Raw genomic sequence first — 17,595 nt, 5'->3', positions numbered from 1 at the left:
TATAATTGTATTTCAGCTTCATATTTTCCTATCCTAAACAGTGCCTACAGCAGGAACAATAGAGAAGTCAATAAACAGACTTCCTTCATTGCTTTTTTTTTTTTTTTAAATAATTTGACTGCCCAATGTCTTTCCGGATGCCTTGGAGAGAGAAGTGCTAAATAACATTTGCAAAACCATCCAGTAAATATCATTTAAAAATGATTGTATCAAGAAAAAAAGACCACTGTTCCAGATTAATTATGATGATTCTATGATATTTTGTCTACAAACAAACCAAGCTTAGTAATGTGCAAGGTTATTGGAAAATGCCATTTTCTTTTTTCCAAATACTTTGCCAAGTCTCATGGTTTTGTTTATGTATCACGAGTGTCTGATCCTAGAACTGATTAGATGGGATTTGTATGCAAATCCATTTGGGATTTAACAAAAATTTGGGAGATTAAGAGTTTACATTTTAGCCAATTAGGTCTTAAACTGTCCTTTTTAAAGCCCTTTGAACCCTTTGAAGAAGATGTAAGGATACAAAGTTTTTAGGAAGTTCAAGTGTTTTCAAAAGATTCTTAAAAATCCTTTTTTGGGGGAGTCTACATTTCTCTCCTTCACATTAGGCACTATGTCTCCCAAAACTGTACTGATAAGAGGTTGTTCATCTGGCATTGGGCTGGCTTTGGCTGTTAAACTAGCAAAAGATAAGCAGAGGAGGTTCAAAGGTGAGTTTTCAAAATTGTGGATTTTGTGTGTGTCTGTGTGTAAATAATGTATATGCAAACTATGACTAAGTTCATAAATAATGTATGTGTGTATATATATAATTTAATTCTGCAATTAAATAAAAAGCTGGTACGTTATCATGCAACACAAAGGAAATAAACACAAAGGGAATATCAGCCAAAGTAAACTATTTCCAACAATGCCTCTCACATCCTTAAAATACCTAAAGTATTCTTAGAAAACAAAATGTTGAATAGTTTGTAGCTGAGAATTTCATCTGCCTTCCAAAATATGAGTGTTATATGACTGGTTACAGCTTTTTCAACAATCATTTTGCAAGCAAGTTTAAAATAAACTCTCTTTATTCCAACATTGTCTATTATCCCCAAATGTTAGGTAGCCTTGTTATATATAATGATTATATAGATGATAAATTAGTAACTATTTACAAAACATGGTTAAGCAGGCTAGTTACAGAGTTAACAAAAGTTTTCGCACAAAATCTTATGTACAGTTAATGATACTAGCTTAGTTATGATAAATATGTTTGGTTGTTAGGAGTTCTGTGTATTATACTAATCCAGAATACTATCTAACCTTGAATTGTACAAGATAAAAACAGGATATAAATCTAATTAATACAAGAATAAGTTCAGTAACCAGGTTAAAATTTGAACATATATAAATAGGTTTAAGTATTTACTTGGCACTTAAAGCAAATACAATTTCTCTGTCAAATAGGTTTTGATGAATTATACAATATATTGCTAAATGGGGATTCAAATTTTATATGAATATGTTAAAAAGTGTACAGCAGTGAGTACCAACCTTACTTTCAAAAAGTTTCAGTTGCCTGGTCCATCTCTATACAGTGTTATATATTTGTTCAGGACAGGCATGAGCTGTTGTATTGGAAAAGCCGATTTGTGATAAATGTTGAATACTTTCAGAGTTCAGACTTCCTCCCTAGTAATTATATGTGAATTCACTAACAGGCCATAAGCTGCACTGAAGCGCCATTTCAGATAACAGTTTTAAAGGACAAAATGGTGAAAATATTAATATTGGGATGAGATTAACCATAGTTACAGGTCTTTCCTGGTTTGCCCACTATATTTCATTGCAAAAAGGATTAAAATTTAAAAATATATTTATACTACTAGTGTTTTACAGCAAAAGCTTAGTCATCTCTTGACAAATAAAGAATTTTAATATAACATAATACCAATTTTAGAAGTTATGATCTTTTGGAACCTTTGCTTATCTATCACGAATTTTGAATTCTCCCTTTTGCTAGTTTTAACTTTTTTAACAACTGTTGGTATAACGAATAATTCTTTCATTTTGTTACTGCATGGGCATTCTGTAGTTCTATTTAATTGTTTGCATAATTTGCCAGCTTATTTTAGCTTACAAATGTTTTTGAGATATACAAAAACTACAGTTTGTAGAGTTGTCCTCTTGAGGATCAAAATAATTTATGTCAAAAGTGGGGTCTATGGATCTCTAGTGTGCAAGCTTGAGAATTTATTTGCTCCAATTTATTTTGCTTCAGAATTCCTGCATGATCAAAAGCTGTTGATTTATGCTACCCTTTTCTTCTAAAACTGTTCCAGTTTTAAATCCAGATGTCCACTGCATGGTCTTCAAAACATTGACATCTTGGATCATAAAATGATACTTCGATATTTTGGGAGTAGATTATTTGCCTGTGTTTAGGGTCATCAACTGGTGAAAATAAAACATCCAAATCTTTACTTTTGGACCTTTAGTAGATTGATATAAAGCAACCAACAACTTGTTTTTACAAATGAATTTTAGTATACTTCAAGGCAGGTTTTTATTTATTAAATTTTTATCTCACCTTTATTACTTTATAAGTAATTCAGGTATGTGATCATAAACAATACTCCTTCCTCCTCCATTTTCCCCACAACTGCAACTCCGTGAAATGAGTTAGACTGACAGAGTGAATACCCCAAAGTCACCCAGCTGGCTTTCATGCCTAAAATGGGACTAGAACTCAATGTTTAGCAAATGCCAACTTTGCTATAGATCAGTGGTTCTCAACCTTTCTAATGCCGCGACCCCATAATTACCTAATATGCATATATTTGACCCCCAACCACTTATACATCACCGGGTGCCAGGGGCGTGGCCAAAGAAAAGGGGGGAAAAATGGCGGACAGCCTTGTTTGGCGACCCCCGTGAAATGGTTGGTTCGACCCCAAATGGGGTCCCGACCCACAGGTTGAGAACCACTGCTGTAGACCCTTCCTTCAACCACCTGTTGAAAGAAAATAGATTCAGTGTGAAGTGAGAGTCTGCTTCAGTTTTGTGAGGACATGTCCTGAGAACACATTTGTGCTTCCAAAAACTCTAGTATCAGGGAATAATTACTAAATATTCTGGAAATACATTACAGTATATAAAAATGAAATAAATATCTATTGTAATGCACACCTGAAGATACCAGGTTGAGAAAAATTATGAGAAGAACTTGACAAAAGCAACATTACAAGACCATTTGGTAAAATTGCTAATGTATTATGTAAGTTCATGTTTACCTAATATGCATATATTTATACAATTGACAATCTTATTTATATTGGGTTCTTGCTTTGAGAAAATTTTAAGCATTTGGCCATTTGAAATAAAACAGGAAAGAAACCATTCCCAAATTTGGCCAGCCAAGTTGAAAGAAATATATGACCAAGCCTCACCCATATTCTAGTGATTGCCACAATGAGGAACGTCACCAAGAAAGAAAAGCTGGAAGCAGCTGCAGGGCCAGCACTCAACCAGACTCTAGAGATCAAACAGCTGGATGTCTGCGATGAGAAATCGATCCACAACTGTATTAACAGCATTCCTCAGAGACATATTGATATCCTCAGTGAGTACCCAGAGAGTTGTAGCTTTATCAGCCTTCTGGGGGACATACAACACACCCTCGTGAACCTGTGTGTGTGTGTGTGTGTGTGTGTGTGTGTGTGTGTGTGTGTGTGTCTGCATGGACCTGACTCAGTTAAGCAGATACCTCCATGAAAGCCAGGTATCCAGTTTCTCCTATGGCCCAAGCCAAACTGGCCATTGAAGACAAGGGCATGTAACAACAACAACAACAACAACACCTTATTTTCATTCTTTCCCACCATGCACCTAAGCCATACACATAAAATCTGCTTTCACATATAATCCAGTCTTTTACTACTCTTGAATAACAATTCAGTTGCCAGGTATTCAGGCACTTTACTTTGAGTGTATTGGTGAACATTTGGTTAATCTTCACTTCAAGCAGCAAGAGGTCTGGGATTTTCTTTGGTGATGATCATCAACACAACAATCATGTGGTGTGGCAGTCTTCTTTATATTATTAATCCTCAGGTCTCTAGATATCTGATTATCTGGAAAAGTTAATGGTAGGTTATATTTTTTTTACTTAAATCTTTGGATATCCAGGTGGCAAACTTTGAAGGTCCAATAATGTCATTTTCAGTTGACTGATTTCATCTGATGCTTTGTCTTATTGCGTGGTGAGTGGGTAAAACAGTTAAAATTCTTAATTACTTCTTATAGTCAACAATGCTGGGCTTGGCTTTATTGGTCCTATTGAGTGTCAATCAATTGAAGACATGAAGGCTATAATGGAAACCAACTTCTTTGGTGTAGTAAGGATGATTAAAGAGGTCTTACCAGACATGAAGAAAAGGAGGAGTGGACACATTGTGGTCATCAGTAGTGTCCTGGGTTTGCAAGGTAAGTTGACTTTAATTTATCTACATTGTCTGTACAATAGTCAATTCAGAAGCAGTAGATAAGGCATCCCTTTCAAATTAGGAATTTGACAGTATTTTAGGACAGTATTTTAGGACAGTATTTCTTGCCCAACAGGTATATTAGATCACAATCAATTTCCAGACAGCATGAGCAAATAAACTGTGGGAAGTTTTCCCTAAGATATCTGGAGGATCCATGATTTGAAAATAATGAGGTTGAATAAAATAATCATCATAACCATTTTAAATCATGAATGAGGTAGAGATATCATAGATCATTCATGCACCAACATATGTACATTTACAAAATAAATACTCTATACATATAATCCTTTCTGTATAGATCCATTTGTTTCCATAATGCTAGTTTAGGCAAATCTTGCAGATATTTTGATTGGTATATTATGGTATATAAATAATACAGCAAGTAGCAATATTTAAGCTATCTAAAAAGTAATAAATATATCCAAATTGGAGAGACCAAAAACCTTTATAAAAGCAGTAGGCACATTTTGCTTTCAATTTTATATTTAGTCTATCCAAATGTTCCTTTGGTTCCTAAAATGCATAAAACTCAGGCATCCAAATGAACAAGAATTTGATGCTTGATCACGGTTCTAAAATTAACAATAAAAATAAAACCAATTCCAGTACCAGGAATAGGTTGGATTCTCACAGCACATCAGATTAGCATTTGATAGTTTCTGGTTTCAGCATGTTGACAGCCAATATAATCTATTATCCTACGAGCTGATTATTTTTCTTGGGTTAGGGATTGTAGTTTATTCTATCTTCCCATTGAAGAACCATAAGTAACATCAGAGGAAAGATAGAAGCCATGTTTCCAACTAGTGTAGGCTTTCACAACCAGTTATCTAAGGGAAGTGTTGAGCTTTAGGGTTTAGTGTCTGTGGTCTAGACCACAAATTTCTTGATATTTTGCTGGCAACTGTGGTTGGCTCTTCAGAGGTAAGGTGACCCAATGTTTTTTATTTTCTAAACTTTGGGAAAAGAAAAGCTGTGGGAAGCCATTCACATCAATTTCTCTTGTAAAATCCCTTCAACAACCCCCCTCTTCCAAAAGGCCTAGGCCAGGAAATGGTCCTTTCTAAAAATGTGAGGAAAACTCGCCCAACATGGTTTGGGCTTGTCTTGAATTCGATCACACTAGTTGTATAAAGAAAAGCCAGCAGTACAAGGAAGAACTGTAGAACAAGTGAAACTATTTGGGCCTTTACAGGGGGAAAACAGCCAAATGGATCTTATCATCCCAAGCTAAATTCCTCACTTTTGATTAACAAACTATAGAGATAAGGTCATGACTGCTTAACCATAATCTATTATGTTTTGTCTTCTAGGCATCATTTTCAACATCTACGCCGCATCCAAATTTGCCATTGAAGGTTTCTGTGAAAGCCTTATTATCCAAGCACTCAGATTTAATATCTTGTAAGTGGGTAGTAGTGGTGATGCTAATAAACTCCCCTCCCATTAGAATATAGTCAGATTTGCCATGTCTTTATTTCTATAAGGTTTTAATGAATGGAATGCAAACAAAAATTCAGGAAAAACATCTGCACTCATTGGAATAATCTAGCAGAAGGCTTAGCTTTTGACCTTTAGCAGAAAAAGTGGCAATATGTGAAAAAAAATTGTTTCGTTAACTAAATATCACATAGCTGCTGATCACTATGAATAGTTCAGGGTTAACCTCTATACAGATAGTCCTTGACTTACAAGAGTTTGTTTAATGACCATTTGAAGTTACAATGGCAAAGAAAAAAGTACTTATGACCATTTTTCACATGATTGTTGCAGCATCCTCATGGCCACATGATCAAAATTTGAATGCTTAGCAACTGGTATGTATATATGATGGTTGCAGTGTGCTAGATCATATGATCACTTTTTGCAACCTTCTGACAAGCTAAGTCAGTGGGGGAACTAGATTCACTTAACAACCGTGTTACTAACTTTTGTTTTTCAACATGTTTTATTAATTTTTAACATATACCTTAATATTTGGTAAACATCGTGTTGTCTGGGTTAGTGTTTAGAAAACAACCAATAATTAATTTCTATAATTCTGTAGCCCATATAATAGCTTTACTTGGTTTCCTTTTTTTCCAATATTCTCTTTTGCCAACCTTAAATAATACAGTTCTTTTTTAAATAAATGACAATTGAACATAAACATTTTTCTCATGTTTCTGCAAATACTAACCACATTAATATAAAGCTTCTTTTCATTGATCATCTTGATTGCCTCATCATAAATCCTGTTTACATTCTTATTTAAATTTGTTTTCCCCACAATATTCAACACATTTTTACTGGTTAAGATTTTCTCAAAATTAGTTACACTTAAATATTTAAGTCTTTTTTTCCTCATACAAGCCATCACATTTTTTACATTTCTCATGTCTTAAAGAAAAATAAGAGAAAAGAAAAAAGACAAAACGGAGAAAACATTTCTTTCATGTAAACCATTCCAACATTTTTATATTTCTCATGTCAAAAAACCAAACACAAAATAAAAAAAGAAAGAAGGCATACTATATTACTTGAGGGGTTCATCCCTCTTAAACTAATCTTCATTTATATTCAAAATCTTTCTATTTCTTTAACCATATTCAAACAAATGCTTAATTTTTAAATACTCCCTTGGTAATTCCCATAATCTAATTTCTTAATTCTCACTTCATCCTTTTTTTTTTGCCCAACATCTTCCCTGTTCAATATGCTTTGATGAATCAAAGAATCTTCCCATAATCTTATAAATGTTGTTGCAGGTACAAAAGGCAAAACAGGTAAGATGTTTTTATAGGAAGGTTTCACTTCTTTGTATTCAGTGAAAATCTTTTCCTTTTTTCCTTTCTTGATTTTATTTATTATTTTTTGTCTCTCAAATTTGGGTAATTCTTCTGGCAAAGTCCATTTTGCCAAATCTTTTTTCTTATCCTCAAACTTATTTTGTAATCTTAGAGTGTAGTTTGTCTTTTCTATATCCAGAATTTCCTGTAATTTTTTCCCCATCTGGGTTAAATCATACTTCCTTGTATCATTAAATTTCATCTTAAAATCTCTCTCCTCTGTCTCATATTCAGCTGTCTGTTTTTTCTGCTCACTCTCTATTTTTATTTTCTGAGAATTTTTATGTTGTAAAGTTAAATTGGAGATGTGTTCATTTATATTTTTAAGGTTATATTTAATTTCCTCATGGTTTGAAATTATTGTTGTTTGGATTAGTTGCAACATAGCATAGATCTCCTTCTGGAAAATATTTGTTTTTTCTTGGTATATTCTTTCTGCAGATCTCTGATTTTCCATGATAGCCAAAAATCAGGGTTTTCCTTACTCTGCAGAAAACTTTTGAGTTACAGTTGAGTTAGTATTTGTAATCCAGAAGATTAATTCTTTTTTTAGAATTTATAATTCTCACTGTGTAGAAAGCCCAAGATGTTTTCTTTTTTCTTTTTGTCACAGCTGTTCTCTGTTATTAAGACACTGAAGGTCACCAGAATAAAATTTATCTTTTCCTGAGCTTTGCCAGTCCCCATAATAGAGCAGCTGTTGTTGTATATTTTCATCCACCACTAGATGTCAGCACCAGTTCTTTCAGTTCTTTTCAGTAGTAGACAATTATTTACTTTTATTTTCATGATATAAAAGGAAAATCTTAACAGATTCCACCGATTTCAAACTTATTCAAATTAAGTCTTATATTCTTTTTATTTCAATATATTTCTGTTCCCCCTGAAAGGTTTAATTTGCCACTTCCATGTGCAGGAGGGTGGGGCAAAGGTCCCCCTCCTTCTCACTTTTGGAGGCTTTTTGCTTCTTGGTGTTTTTCTTTTTCCAGGAAATCAATTTCTAAGTAGAAGAAAGAAAATCACTGTTCTTACCCAGTTCCAAACACGTTGTTTACAATCAACTTGAAGTAGCACTTTTGGACTTCAGTTGCTTATAGCTTGGGCTAGACTCGGAAGTTACTGTTCTGATCCAGAGTTAAGTTGCTTTTGTAAATCCAGATCAGACAGATAAACTCAATAAGAACAATTATAAAATAGATACACTTTATTCAGAAGGAAATACTTGCAATTGTGGTTGTTGCTCCCAGATAATATACATCTGTTCATCCTTATAGGTAAGAAATTAATGCTTCCTCCATACCAACTTCTAGTGTGAAAATGGAACAATCTGAATCCTACCGTGGCCCCATGCTTATATCAGACAAAGAACGTTCCAAACTGGCACGTAGCCAGTATATCCTGAAATGAACTTTAGAAACTCCTCCCACTGACATACTAACATGATGTAGCTGACTAGCTAAAACTACATTACCCATAAGCCATCTATTAAGGAGAAAGCACTTAACCCAATAAATACCAAACATTCTAACATACAGATCTACATGATCCAGAACAGCTAGCCTCTTCTCCTGCCAGTTTCTGGAGGGCTTTTTCCAAACCAATTGGATTGACTGTCATTTCTCTGCAATTGGCAGGACTTCCCCCCCTTCTATGCTGCCTCTAGGGGGCAACTTCAGGCCTATTTAAGGTCCCCTGGCAGGCAGAAATCAGGCGTAAGGTGCGGAGCCCTGCCATCCCTCAGCTGCTGCACTACTGTGCAAACCCGGAAGTCACAACAGTGTTACTAACTTAACAACTGCAGTGATTCATTTAACAACTGTGGCAATTGTGTCATAAGTCGAGGATTACCTGTGTGGACTTTTGGAATCTGTTCCCCTAAAGGTCAGTTGTAACCCAATCCAAATTCAGAGTGTTGTTAAGTAGAAGAAAACTGCTTTAACATCTATAAACATTTTGATTAAAAGCTGTTTCCAGAGGGACATTACTAGTCTAAAACAGGTTTCCTTGTCCTGGTGTCCTCCAAATTATTGACCCAATAAAATAATACTTTGGAATTCTGTGAGTTGTAAGTTCAGCATTTCCTAAGACTTGAAGAAGGTAACCCAATATTTTCTTAATAACTCAATACAAACAACTTTCACTTTTTTCTTGGGAAGCTTACCTGATTGGTTCCAGTTTCCAGTATGAATTCTGACCAGTATAAACATTAGATCTGTATGATTGAATAGATTTTTGCAGCTCACTCAATGATTTTGAAGATGAACATGACTAGTTTACAAAAATTAAAAACTGGAGGAAACTGAAATTTTGTAGCCAATGTCCTCCAGATTAGGACTGCTGGTAGTGCCTTCTAAAAATCCATTTTTGTTATGATTTTTCATGCTTTATTTGTAGTGTCATTTGATAGAACCTGGTCCAGTGGTAACTGAGTTTGAGATGAAAATCTATGAAGATGCAGAAAAAGCTGACTATTCCCAGACAGATCATGAGACTGCTGAGATATTTTCTCAAATTTACATGAAAAATTCCAGAGCCATCTTTTCCAACCTGAGTCAAACACCTGAAGATGTAGCTGAGATGATAATATCCTCTAACGTGGGATCTGATATTGTAGAATCAAAAGATTCAGAGATGTCCTGTGATCTCACCATACTAACTATACTCCCTATGTCCTGTCTCCTGTCTGTTTATAAAATCTGTAAGCATGTATGTGAAAGGAGGTTGTATACATGTAATTTTTTTATGCACTCACACAGTATTGATAAATGTGATATGCTTTTCTCTGATACTTGATATCCTTAGGACTCTTGTTTATTTACATCAAGGGTCTTCAAACTTGGCCACTTTAAGACTTGGCTACTTTAAGACTCCCAGAATTCCTTAGCCAGCATAGTTGGCTAACGAATTCTGGGAATTGAAGTCCACAAGTCTTTTTTATTGAAAAGTTTTATAAAAATTATAGTATACACCCCAAAACCCACCCACCCTAAACCCCCCTCTCCCTCCCCCACTTCCCAGAGCTGAGTACAGGATTACAAATATAATAATCAAACTCTAACTAACATTAACCAACTATATAAATAACCAAGTCCCTAATGTGCTTTAACTCCCCTTTAATATAGGTATAAACAAATTAAAAATAAACATAATAATATAAACAAGTCAATATTATTAAACAATACAATATCCAAATTGTTAACAATACTAATACTAAAAATAATAATAAAACTAATAATAATAATAATAGTAGTAGTAAAGTTGGAAGGGACCTTGGAGGTCATCTAGTCCAACCCCCTGCTCGGGCAGGAAACCCTACACCATTTTGGACAAATGGCTGTCCAGTCTCTTCTTAAAAACTTCCAGTGTTGGAGCATTTACTGCTTCTGGAGGCAAGCTGTTCCACTGATTAATTGTTCTCACTGTCAGGAAGTTTCTCCTTAGTTCTAGGTTGCTTCTCTCCTTGATTAGTTTCCACCCGTTGCTTCTTGTCCTGCCTTCAGGTGCTTTGGAAAATAGCTTAATTCCCTCTTCTTTATGGCAGCCCCTGAGATATTGGAATACTGCTATCATGTCCCCCCTTGTCCTTCTCTTCGTTAAACTAGACATACCCAATTCTCGCAACCGTTCCTTATATGTTTTAGCCTCCAGTCCCCTAATCATCTTTGTTGCTCTTCTCTGTACTCTTTCTAGAGTCTCAACATCTTTTTTACATCGTGGTGACCAAAACTGGATGCAGTATTCCAAGTGTGGCCTTACCAAGGCATTGAAGAGTGGTATTAATACTTCACGTGATCTTGATTCTATCCCTCTGTTAATGCAGCCTAGCACTGTGTTGGCCTTTTTGGCAGCTGCAGCACACTGCTGGCTCATATTTAAGTGATTGTCTACTAGGACTCCGAGGTCCCTCTCACAGTTACTACTATTGAGCATGGTGCCACCTATGCTGTACTTGTGCATTTGGTTTTTCTTGCCTAAATATAGAACCTTGCTTTTTTCACCATTGAATTTCATTTTGTTAGTTAGTGCCCAGTGTTCAAGTCTGTCCAGATCCTTCTGTATCTGAAGCCTGTCTTCTGGAGTGTTGGCTATTCCTGCCAGCTTGGTGTCATCTGCAAATTTGATGAGTTCCCCATCTATCCCTTCATCCAAATCGTTGATGAAGATGTTGAAGAGTACTGGGCCCAGAACAGAGCCCTGGGGCACCCCACTACACACTTCCCTCCATATAGATGCAGTTCCATTGAGGACCACTCGCTGAGTACGGCCGGTCAGCCAGCTACGGATCCATCTGGTGGTGGTTCTGTCTACCCCACATTTTTCTATCTTGTCAAGTATTAGGTTGTGATCTACTTTATCAAATGCCTTACTGAAGTCCAAGTAAATTATGTCCACAGCATTCCTCTGATCCACTAATTTTGTCACTTGGTCAAAGAATGCAATAAGATTTGTCTGGCATGATCTATTTTTGACAAACCCATGTTGGCTTTTAGTAATGACTTTGTTTGCCTCTAGGTGTTCGTTGATTCGTTGTTTGATTATCTTTTCCAGGATCTTCCCAGGTATTGAGGTCAGGCTGATAGGTCTGTAATTTCCTGGATCCATTTTTTTTCCTTTTTTGAGGATGGGAACTACATCAGCTCTTTTCCAGTCCTCTGGTAGTTCCCCTGTGTTCCAGGATCTTTGAAAAATATAGTTCAGTGGCTCCGATATCACATCTGCCAGTTCCTTGAGAACTCTGGGGTGTAATCCATCTGGTCCTGGCGATTTGAACTCATCTAGGCTGGACAGGTGCTCCCTAACGATTTTCTTGCCTATCTTAACTTGTGTTTCTGTTTTGTTTTTTATGGCACTATTTTTGATAGGTTGGTCTGTTTTTTCCCTTTGTGTAAAGACAGATGCAAAAAATGAGTTAAATAGTTCTGCTTTCTCCCTGTTGCTTGTCACCTTCTTGCCACTTCCACCCACTAATGGACCAATCATTTCCTTCACTTTTTTCTTGTTTTTTACATGTTGAAAGAAGCTTTTTTTGTTATTTTTGACTTTGGTCGCAAGCCTTAGTTCATTTTGAGCCTTGGCTTTCTTCACTTCATCTTTGCAGGCTCGGGCTATTTGCTGATATTCTGACTTAGTTATGTTCCCCTCTTTCCACTTTCTATACTTGTCCTTTTTATCTTTCAATTTGTCAGAGAGTTCTTTATGCAGCCATGCTGGTTTCTTTTGAGAGCTGTTATTTTTCCTCTTTGTTGGTATTGTGCTAGACTGTGCTTTTATTATCTCATTTTTCAAAATTTCCCAAGCTTCTTGAGTTGTTTTCCCCTTGAGGATTCTCATCCATGGAATCCTTCCCAAGCCCTCTCTAAGTTTATTGAAATTAGCTCTCTTGAAGTCCAAGACTCTAGTTTGACTGTGTTCTATTGGTTGTGCTTAATAAAAATTCTACTATAATAAACTATTAACAATAATAATACTCTAAAATTTACTCATAAACTAGATGGAACTTTTTAGTCCCATATTTATTCTGAATATAACCTATCCATCTTCTCCAGACCGAAATGTATCTTTCTTGTGAATGATCCTTCAAGTAAGCAGAAGTTTTTGCCATTTCTGCTAAATTTGACACTTTAAGCGTCCATTCTTCTATAGTAGGCAAATAATCCTTCTTCCAATAATGCCCTACCAATAACCTTGCAGCTGTTATCAAATTCAACATCAAATTAATTTCTTTAACATCACAATCTACAATAACACCCAATAAAAATAATTGTGGAGTAAACTTTATCTTTCTCCTAAAAATCTTTTGAATGTTCCACCAAATCTTAATCCAAAAGGCTTTTATATTTCTACAAGTCCACCAGATATGAAAATAAGTAGCATCCAAGCTACCACATCTCCAACATTTGAGCTGTAAATTAGGATACATACAAGACAACTTTTTAGGATCCAGATGCCATCTATAAAACATTTTGTAAAAATTTTCTCTTAAATGTTGGGCCTGGGTAAATTTTACATTTCTAACCCAAATTACCTCCCATATATCCAATGGAATTGGTTCTTGGATATTTTGGGCTCATTTTACTATCCAATCTTTAACTAAATCCATTTCCGAATCCAATTCTATTAAAGCATTATAAATTCTCTTTATATGCGCTTGATTTTGATCTTTAATCTGTATTACCAAATTCTCATCCATTAAGGTAATACCAACCTTTTGATCTAATTTCCACCTAGCCAACAATTGATTATACTGAAACCAAGATTGTACAATATTTTCTTGCTTTAACTCAGCTAACGATTTTAATTGCCAATCATTCCCTACCAATCTAAGTAGTTCCTTATAAGAAATCCTATCCAAATTCACACCCATAGATACCCCCTCTATCACGTGTCCAGGAATCCCCCAGATTGGTATTTTATAATTTAACTTATAATAATACTTCTTCCAGACATGCAATAAAGCACTTCTTAAAATATGAGATTTAAAAGCTTGGTCAACTTTTTATTATAAATTAAGTATGCATGCCACCCATATAATAAATCCCATCCCTCAAGATGAAGTATACTTTTATTTGTTAAATTAAGCCAATCACTAACCAGTGTTAAAACCACTGCATCATAGTATAATTTCAAATTAGGCACCTTAAGTCCTCCTCTTTCCAGTGCGTCTTGTAAGATCTTAAATTTAACTCTTGATTTTTTCCCCGCCCAAATGAATTTATTAGTGCCCTTCTGCCATTCGTCCAAATTGGCATCTTTTTTCAAAATAGGTATCATTTGAAACAAGAAAAGAAACTTTGGTAGAACATTCATTTTAACAGCTGCAATTTTCCCCAACAAAGATAATTGTAATTTTTTCCAATTGTTTACGTCCTTTTGTACTTTTAACCATAATATCTCATAATTATTTTTATACAATTTTACATTAGAAGCTGTAATATATACTCCCAGATATTTAACCTTTTTCACTATTTCAAAACCTGTCCATTTAACAAGTCCACAAGTCTTAAAGTGGCCAAGTTTGAAGACCCCTGATTTACATCATAGAATCTCATTTGTTTTTGTTGAAAAAAATCATCCTTTTGTTTCCTAAAGTTGACTTTTAAAATAATACTCACATGAATGTCTTCTGATTCCCTTGGCAGCATATCCTAAAGGTCATTAGTACAGACCGCCCTTCCGTCACCAGACTAATGCCATGTATACCCCTAGGATGGCTCTCAAGCAAGCTGATCCCACTGGGGCCCTGATGACCAATTCATTCTATAAACTGATCTTCAGATATGATAAGCTTTTGCGCATTAGCCTAAGGGCCATCCAGCTTCTCCGCTGGCAAGCCCACAAAGTGAAACAAGGTGCCCGATTGCTGGGCTTTAGATAGAGTTCTATGTGATGGTAGCCCAAACTGCACTGTCAGCAAGATGGACGAATACTTAGGGGTTGTTGCATGGAAACTATTCAAGCAATTGCTTAATGTATTAGCTTTAGACTATTGAACTTACACTTTATGTCTGTTAACCTCTCTTAACTCCCCATTCTTGTTTTATGTGCATTGTAGCATTATTAATTGCAATGTGTATATAATTATTTGCAAAAAAACAGAGAAAAAAAATAAAACAAAGAAGCATCAATAAGAAAAGAAAGAAAATCAATTTATAAACACAAGAAGCATAGCTGAAAATCATTAACAACTGGGAATTTGCCAAATTCAGAAGTATATATACAAAAATATGGCACACACACACAATCTTGAGGAGAGAAAAAAAGCAAAAAAAGAGCATCCATTTTCAATATTTTTGACAAGAATGATATATTAGGAGAACAATTATTAATATAACCTGCAAATAGTAAATAAATTTGATTAACTTTTCCTGCTTTTAAAATACTTTTTGGAGCATTTCTATAGTAGTAATTTTACAGAAATACAATCTACATTTTAAAACACTATTGATAAAATGAAAGATATTTTACTTTTCCAATATATTGCAATAGTCAATGGGTAACCATAAAAATCGAATCAATTCATTTTGTTGTATTGTAAAACAACCTTAATTCACTATTAAAGGCTTTAAGTAATTTTCTTGGTTTTTTAAAAAAAACCTCTGATCAAAGCACTAATTAATTGGGCATTACCACTAAAGTTGATAATATGTACCAATTAATTTACACCCCAGATAACACAATCTATTATATTTCTAGCCTGCAGAATTCATGCTGTGCTAATGGCAAATTAATTTGGAATTGAGTATTGTTTATATGGTGCAGAACATTAGAAGGCTGTATTGTTATTATCTCATTTTGTTGTATTTTACTCTTTCCATTAATTCAGTTTCTTATCCTGCTTTATTGCATTTTATTGTACCTTTTTATTTTTATATGCTAGGTAAGCCTGTGACTTGATTCAATTGAATTGAATCTAGCACAGTCATAATGTATACAATGTAACATTAATAAAGTGTAATACCATTGCTGAATTTTTTTTATTTCTTGATGGATTACTAAAAAGGTTTAAAAGAAATTGAATATAACAAGAATTCCAATGATGTTCATAAAGTTTAGTGCTCAAATAATCTCACCTTTAAAACTCCTTATAGATAGCCATTTTGCTTAATATAAAAGTCTTATATTAATTTGATAAAGTTCTCTTACTATCAAATTAAATGCACGCTGTTCTTCATACCTTAATGATTTGTGGAGTACATATATTGTATGAAGTAATGACTGAATGTGAATACTTAGTTCTTTAAAAGTTCAATCTGGTCCCTTCTGAGAACTCCACTAATTATTGCTTCATTGGTTTCAGCTTCCTGCTAAATCAAGATAGTGATTTAGGTCTGATAGATTTAGTAATAGTAACAGTTATCTGGACTTCTTCTAATGCCACAGATTGTCAGAGGTTCAACAGTATGTCTGAGAAAGAGAAATTCCCAAAAATATTGAAGAAATTAACTGGATCTATCAAAGTGTCTGTCAGACCACTTTAACTGACCCTCCAACTTTATACAGCAATGTTTCTCAACCTCAGTAAGGTTAAGATGGGTGCCACAATTTCAGAATCAACATGCTGACTGGGAAATTCTGGGAGCTGAAGTTCACCTGTCTTAAACTTGCAGAAGTTGAGAAACATAGCTATAGTGGATGATAGCAGAGGCCAGCCTAAAACTGAACAACAAATAAATTATCCAGGACAGCATAGTTCCTTCACTTTCAGATCACTGGCTCCAGCTAAACAAAATACCAAATGTATGTCCAGACCAGAAACAATTGGGAACAGTCCAAGGTCCTCATGAGAGATAAGAAATCCTGATCAATCTCCTACATGGGGAACTTCAGTTTGATAGACCTATAGGGTAGTCCACTGCCATGCCACAATTCACTCTGTCTAGCTCAGGAAGAGTAGCTGTTGTGCAGCAATGTGGATAGCATACCAACAGTCTTCCATTCTGTCCTGATAATCCAGACACAGCAACAAACATTCCACACTAATGGACTCTCTGATGAAGTTTATAGATACAGATGGCCACACCAGATCCATATTCTTCAGCCTTAGCCTGATGCATTGCAGAGTAATCCATTGCACACAGAGCCAGGAGGAATCAGTTTCTCATCTCCAAGCAAGGCATTCCTAATCCATTTACATATCCTAATCCATTTACATCTGGGTCTTCATTCAGGATGAATAAATATTACCAGCAAATACACTAGCATTAAAATATATAGGATCTTTAGGTTGAAGGGTCCTCCTTTATGATTGGAAAGGATCATTCTCCTGTCTTTGAAATGGCCAAACTTTTGTTCCTGCTACATCTGTCCTTCCCAGTTATGACATCAATATTTACTTGTAGGTCCATGCAACAATCCTCAGTTCAGAACTTTAGCAGTTCTGCTTTTGTTTATGGTTATTCATGCCATGATCAATTCCCAATTGGACTCTTGCAGAGTGCTTTACCTAGAAAACTGTTGAAGCTTCATTTGGTCCAGAATGCAGCAGTGTGGGTAATTGTGGGCAAATGTTGTTATATTTATGTATCTATCTATCTATCTATCTATCTATCTATCTATCTATCTATCTATCTATCTATCTATCTATCTATCTATCTATCTATCTATCAAATTTATTTGCTACCCCATCTCATGGTTCAGGCAACTCTGACTCTTAGGCTCATATAACACTGCTATATTACAAGCTGCAGTGGCTCCCAATAAGCTTCTTGCTGTGATTCAAGGTGCTGGTT

The 17,595-nt window shown here is 35.1% G+C and overlaps 1 protein-coding gene across 1 annotated transcript; it reads left to right on the top strand.

Moving 5' to 3' along the window:
• Positions 1–504: 504 nt before the first annotated feature.
• LOC120315272 (retinol dehydrogenase 8-like) lies at positions 505–15,828 on the top strand. The gene is made up of 7 exons (XM_039359346.1): positions 505–713; positions 3,449–3,610; positions 4,294–4,473; positions 5,852–5,942; position 6,379; positions 9,761–9,961; positions 14,526–15,828. Exons 1-7 carry the CDS (start codon positions 617–619, stop codon positions 14,739–14,741), a joined length of 948 nt encoding a protein of 315 aa, XP_039215280.1. The 5' UTR covers positions 505–616; the 3' UTR covers positions 14,742–15,828.
• The last annotated feature ends 1,767 nt before the right edge of the window (positions 15,829–17,595 follow it).

Source organism: Crotalus tigris, unplaced genomic scaffold (genome assembly GCF_016545835.1).
Source record: "Crotalus tigris isolate CLP2741 ecotype Arizona unplaced genomic scaffold, ASM1654583v1 scf7180000019068.10715455, whole genome shotgun sequence".
Taxonomy (NCBI): Eukaryota; Metazoa; Chordata; class Lepidosauria; order Squamata; family Viperidae; genus Crotalus; species Crotalus tigris.
Note: the sequence above shows the minus strand (reverse complement) of the source record. Positions and strands in the feature narration are given on the sequence as shown.

Bases quoted from the DNA above. Each gene is read 5' to 3' on its own strand.
- LOC120315272 (XM_039359346.1), top strand. From the start codon at position 617: ATGTCTCCCAAAACTGTACTGATAAGAGGTTGTTCATCTGGCATTGGG. The intron at 3,611-4,293 runs GTGAGTACCCAG...TACTTCTTATAG, and splicing joins GAGACATATTGATATCCTCA to TCAACAATGCTGGGCTTGGC. The intron at 9,962-14,525 runs GTGGGATCTGAT...AAAGGTCATTAG, and splicing joins AGATGATAATATCCTCTAAC to TACAGACCGCCCTTCCGTCA.